The sequence below is a fragment of the Argentina silus genome (assembly GCF_951799395.1).
Source record: "Argentina silus genome assembly, chromosome: 14".
Lineage (NCBI taxonomy): Eukaryota > Metazoa > Chordata > Actinopteri > Argentiniformes > Argentinidae > Argentina > Argentina silus.
In genome coordinates this window covers 13,719,003-13,723,793 of record NC_139668.1, presented here as the reverse complement: position 1 = coordinate 13,723,793, position 4,791 = coordinate 13,719,003, and the positions used below count along the sequence as shown (strand labels likewise).

The 4,791-nt window shown below is 43.3% G+C and overlaps 1 protein-coding gene across 1 annotated transcript; it reads right to left on the bottom strand.

The window, feature by feature from the left end:
• Positions 1–1,184: 1,184 nt before the first annotated feature.
• serpinf2b (serpin peptidase inhibitor, clade F (alpha-2 antiplasmin, pigment epithelium derived factor), member 2b) lies at positions 1,185–3,942 on the bottom strand (the record flags this gene model as incomplete). The annotated part of the gene is made up of 7 exons (XM_083684197.1): positions 1,185–1,534; positions 1,677–1,881; positions 2,108–2,250; positions 2,584–2,772; positions 3,015–3,158; positions 3,415–3,751; positions 3,886–3,942. The coding sequence occupies 7 exons, from the start codon at positions 3,940–3,942 to the stop codon at positions 1,185–1,187; spliced, it is 1,425 nt and encodes a 474-aa protein (XP_083540323.1).
• Positions 3,943–4,791: the final 849 nt, after the last annotated feature.

The window sequence follows — 4,791 nt, the reverse complement described above, 5'->3', positions numbered from 1 at the left end:
CAGTGTTGTCTGTGGCGCCAACTGCAGCAGTAACCGCGCGAAAGTTTGCCGCATTCCATTTCGGCCTCTAGGTCCTACCGCCTTCCTATTCCTGTAGATTTGCAAGGACCCGAACTGAGTAGGTGCAAGTAGGTCTATAGTAACTTGTTGACCATTTTCTTCTCATACGCTTAGAGGAAATGTAGTTATATTTCCTATTCAAAGTGAGGGCCGTGAATATGGATCTGCTTATATGCAATCATTTCAGATCGAGTGGAGTGGCTAGGGTGTAGTGGCCAATTTGGAATGGAGAACGTCAACGACGTCATCACGTAATGTGCTGCTAAGGCTCCCGGCTCCTTTTACAGATCTAGGATCAGCCGGGGGGAAAACTAAAATCGTGTTTGTATGTGTGAGAGCAAGACATGCATATGATCCGTAATAGGTGAGAGAGTGTAAAAGTGAAAGAGGATAACAAATATATTTTTAAAAAGCTGCTCTTTTCATTTGGTTGGCTAAATCCTAGTCTCACCATTCAAAAGGAGAGGCTGACGGCGCACCACCTGGGCTTGTTTGACTTTAAAATTGTATCCGACTAGATTTTATTATTTAGGTGCGATACTAAACTGAAATTACACTGATTAGCCTTAGAGAGATGCTATTTAAATACTAGGTTTATGTTCAAAGTTAATCGTTTTTACACTTTTCAGTAAATGTGCTGGCTAGACAAAACATTGTAAATTGGCTACTCCAGTAACAAATGATATATTCCCATTATGTCTCGTAGTCTAAACATGCAATCTGCTCAGCATTTAGAAAGACTTCAAGCAATGAAGGGGAAAACATTTTGATATCACATTTCTTTAATCAAAAACTTCAGAAATATTTGTTTTTATTATCTGGAATAGACTTCAGGGGGTAATTATAGGGAACCTCAGTTGGTTTACAAAATTAAACACAAAAAAGCATTTATATTTTTAGGAAACCATTTAGAGAAAAGACAACATGTTTTGGTCCTATCCATGTGGGCATTTTGGCTCAACATTAATCTGTTCAATTGGGCTGTTGTACATGTTGAGTTGCTTGTCCGGATGTGCTTGTCTCTCCATCAGACAGCAGTGCAGTTCAAGGTAAAATGAGATCTCACTTCTCCTCCCCCCCAAAAAACTTCTCCTCCCCCCCCAAAAAGGTGACTGGTGTTCAGCTTACTTGGGTGGACCGCCAAAAGAGCCTTCATAATGCTTCTTAATGGGGAACCCTACTTTATCTGGGTTGTCAGACCCTCCACTCTGCAAGACAGGAGCTCCAGGGTTGGGGTTGGTTATGACGCCGAGAAAGATTGGCACTTGTGTCTTATCGTCCATGAGGGCAAAGAAGAAGGGCTGGTTGAGACTAAAAGAGGGGTTGGACCGTGAAATGGTCACACTGGTGGCTGCTGCAGCCTCGGCTCCCTCCTCGTTGATCTCCATGCTGGACTTGTGTTGCACACTGGACACCAGCAGGGGGCCCTCTGCTATGCCAGCAAGGTTAGGACCAGCAAAAAGCTCCCCAAGACCTGCATGGGAGAAACGATGTCTTAGTCTTAGGCTACTATACAATATTGAACATTGACTCTTGTGGATGCCTAACAGGTCATTTTGAACTTTTTGTGGGGGCCCAAAATGATATTTCCACACTTTGAACCCTGTCCCTCTTACCCATGTTGGTGAGAGCCTCCTGCAGCTCCTGACTATACTCCAGCTTGAATTTGGGTAGTTTGACTTGCATAGCTCTCTCTTTGGGCATGCGATTATAAAGTTCTGAGATATTCAGCTTGGCTGCCATGGCTGATACATTCACCTTGCCGGACATAGGCATCACCGCCAGAAGGCTCATCCGCTTCTTGAATGGGAAACGAGCCACCTGCATAGGGGGAGGAGGAGTGGCATGATGAGAAGGTATCGAGAGTGTGTGTGTGTGTGTGTGTGTGTGTGATCGAGTGTGTGTGATCGAGAGTGTGTGTGTGTGTGGGGGGGGGGGGGGGGGGACTGAGTATTTAGGGCAGGGACAAAAAGAAAGTGAAGTGAAATACCAATTGGTCAAGGGGTCCCTGTCCTGAATACCTCCAAGGAGAAATGGATAGTCTCACCTGAGCGTCCAGGTCATGATCGATGAGAAGACTCAAGGGGTGTTTAGCCCCCTGCATCATATCAACATTCACCATCTGCTGATCATCAATGTAAAAGACATCTCTGGAGGTGAATCGTGGGTCGAAGCGAGCCTTCCACTCTCCTGTTGGGTACAAGGAAGGGTGATTATAGACTCTGTATTATCTTGGAAAAATGTGCATTATGCAGGACATGCATTATGCAGGACATAACCTTGTCCACAGGCTGGGAGTGTCTGAGAACAAGATTATGCAGGACATGACAGAAAATAATGACTTATACAAGTAGGGAAAGAGTGATAACACCTGACCTAAGCAAAATATGTTTTTCAAATATTTGCTTGATTAACACAACGGAACAGTCCCAAAAATGCTAGTAGTAAGGCAAACTAACAAATAGCAAAAAACAATGAAATGCATATTCTGCCCAGGTCTGAACAACACTACAGTATACACACCTTTGAAGTGAACTGCATTGATGAGCATGAGGAGCAGATTGGGCGGTAGGCTTGGTAGGAAGTCCGTAATTTTCCCATTTGTGGCTTTCTCTACCCACTCATTAACCTCTTTCAGCCCTTTCAAGATTAGTGGCTCTGAGTCATATAATCGCTGAGATTCCTGAACAAACTCTGAATTTGGCTCAAACCCTGAAACAAACAGCAAAAAAGTCTCTCAGGCACAAAGTTCCAAAATAGGCCATTTTAAAATAACATGTGTACAGTACTATTCCTTTCTATAGTGCAATTGTCAGTAGTTTATTTTTCCATTTCCTTTATGTTCTATGAACTTCCTAATCCCTGGGCCTTACTCATCTACACCCTCTCTACAGGAAGGGTTCTACCTACAACCAAGCTGAAGAACTCTTAGTTTCTCAGATGGTAGCTCTGACCTGGACGCAAGAAAATGCGTGTGGCGATTTCCAGGTCTTCGTTGCGGAGCTGTGCTAGGAGGTTGTGCAGGGCCTGGTGGTAGCAGGGCAGTGTGTTAGCATGCAGATGATGCATCAGCAGCTTCTCCGTCGCATTCACCGCTCCTGAGATAGTGACACATGCAACATGCTCACTCTCAATATCAACAACATACACTCTTAGAAAAAAGGCTTCCAGAAGGGTTCTTCAACTGTCCCTTTGTGGAAAGGGCTCTTCATGGAACCCAAAAGAGCTCTTCAAAAGGGTTCTCCCAAAGGGGCAGCAGAAGAACCTTTTTTTCTAAGAGTGTACTACTTTCCCAGCCCAGACCCTTTACATCGTCACTCACAAAACCCAAACAAATTTGGAGACGTTCCCTACCCAGAGCCAGCTGGGAGAGTGCCAGAGATATGCTGAGGGGGGAGATGATCACATTGGGCTGCTCAGGTCCTGTCTTCAGATTCTCTAAGAGCTGCATGCCCGACCTCAGGATGGAGCTGGCTAAGACCTCCCTGGACTTGCGGCCCAGATACTGACAATCCCCCTCCTGCTCCTCCTCGGACGAATCACCACCTGGGGCAGCAGTGAGCCCGATGGATGGAGTGGCAGTTGCATTTGTGGTTTGGGGTTCTTGTGTGAGACTTGTGTTTGTAGGCTGCTGTGTACTTGGGGCACTAGTTGTCACTTTTGACGGGGAAGTTGACGCCACATCTTCCTGCTAGGGTTGGAAAAACACAACTCTGCAGTTAAACCAGGGTGATGACAATGTGACATTAGTTTACATAATTACATCATTCAGTAAAAAAATTAAAAAAAGTAAAGATGATTTATAATTTATTTTTTTTGCTTTACAGTGAGTCCTTGTCTGCAGAGACAGATCAATAGGAGTGCAAGCAGACGAAGGTCCATGTCTTAACAGCAAGCCTGAAACAGAAAGGAATAAACTATTACCTACTGTATGTGGCAAACTCAGTCTCTTCCCAAGGAGCAAGCAACGGAATAAAAGACAACAGTAGCATTGCAACATAGTTACCATCAATAACATCTTCTAAAGTGCAGCAGCATCTACTTTTGAAAATGAATAATAGATTATTAATAGATAGATGAATAATAGATCTTTTTTTGAGCATATCCATTTACTGAAAGCACAACAATACATTCTCACCTCTGTATATTGGTGTATAAAGTGTATGTTTTCTATTGAAGTCTATTGTCTTGTCTCTCTTTAGTCTCCCTCTCTGTATGGCACCAAGATTGTTAATGTTGACAGAGAACACCTGACAGACTTTAGGATTGCCAGGGACTTTTTGCCTCTCACCATCAAAATCCTAACCCTAAATTCTCCAAAGTAACAATTAAAATGGTCCATCCAAACAAACCTCTCTTAAATGTACATTGACATTTTAGGCTCTCAAGTGACACCTAAACAATTCAAATGTATGTGCTTCAAAAGGTTATGAATCAGCTGTATATATATCGTGCATTGAGTCAAAGCTACACATACAGGTGCCAGATAACATCCCAACCTTGACATTTCACTCAGTTATATCACAAGTCAAAAAGACATTCCAGTACTTACCGTGTCAAAAATTAAGATGGGAGACCTGTTATCCTGCCTAAAAAAGACAGAGAACACTGAATGTGCAATGGCCAAATTCTCCGTTGCAAACGATTGGCAGTTACTCAGTGAGTAGTTACATTTCAACTTCCATTGATCCGTGCTACATTTAAGTCACTACTTGTTTGTCAATGTAAATA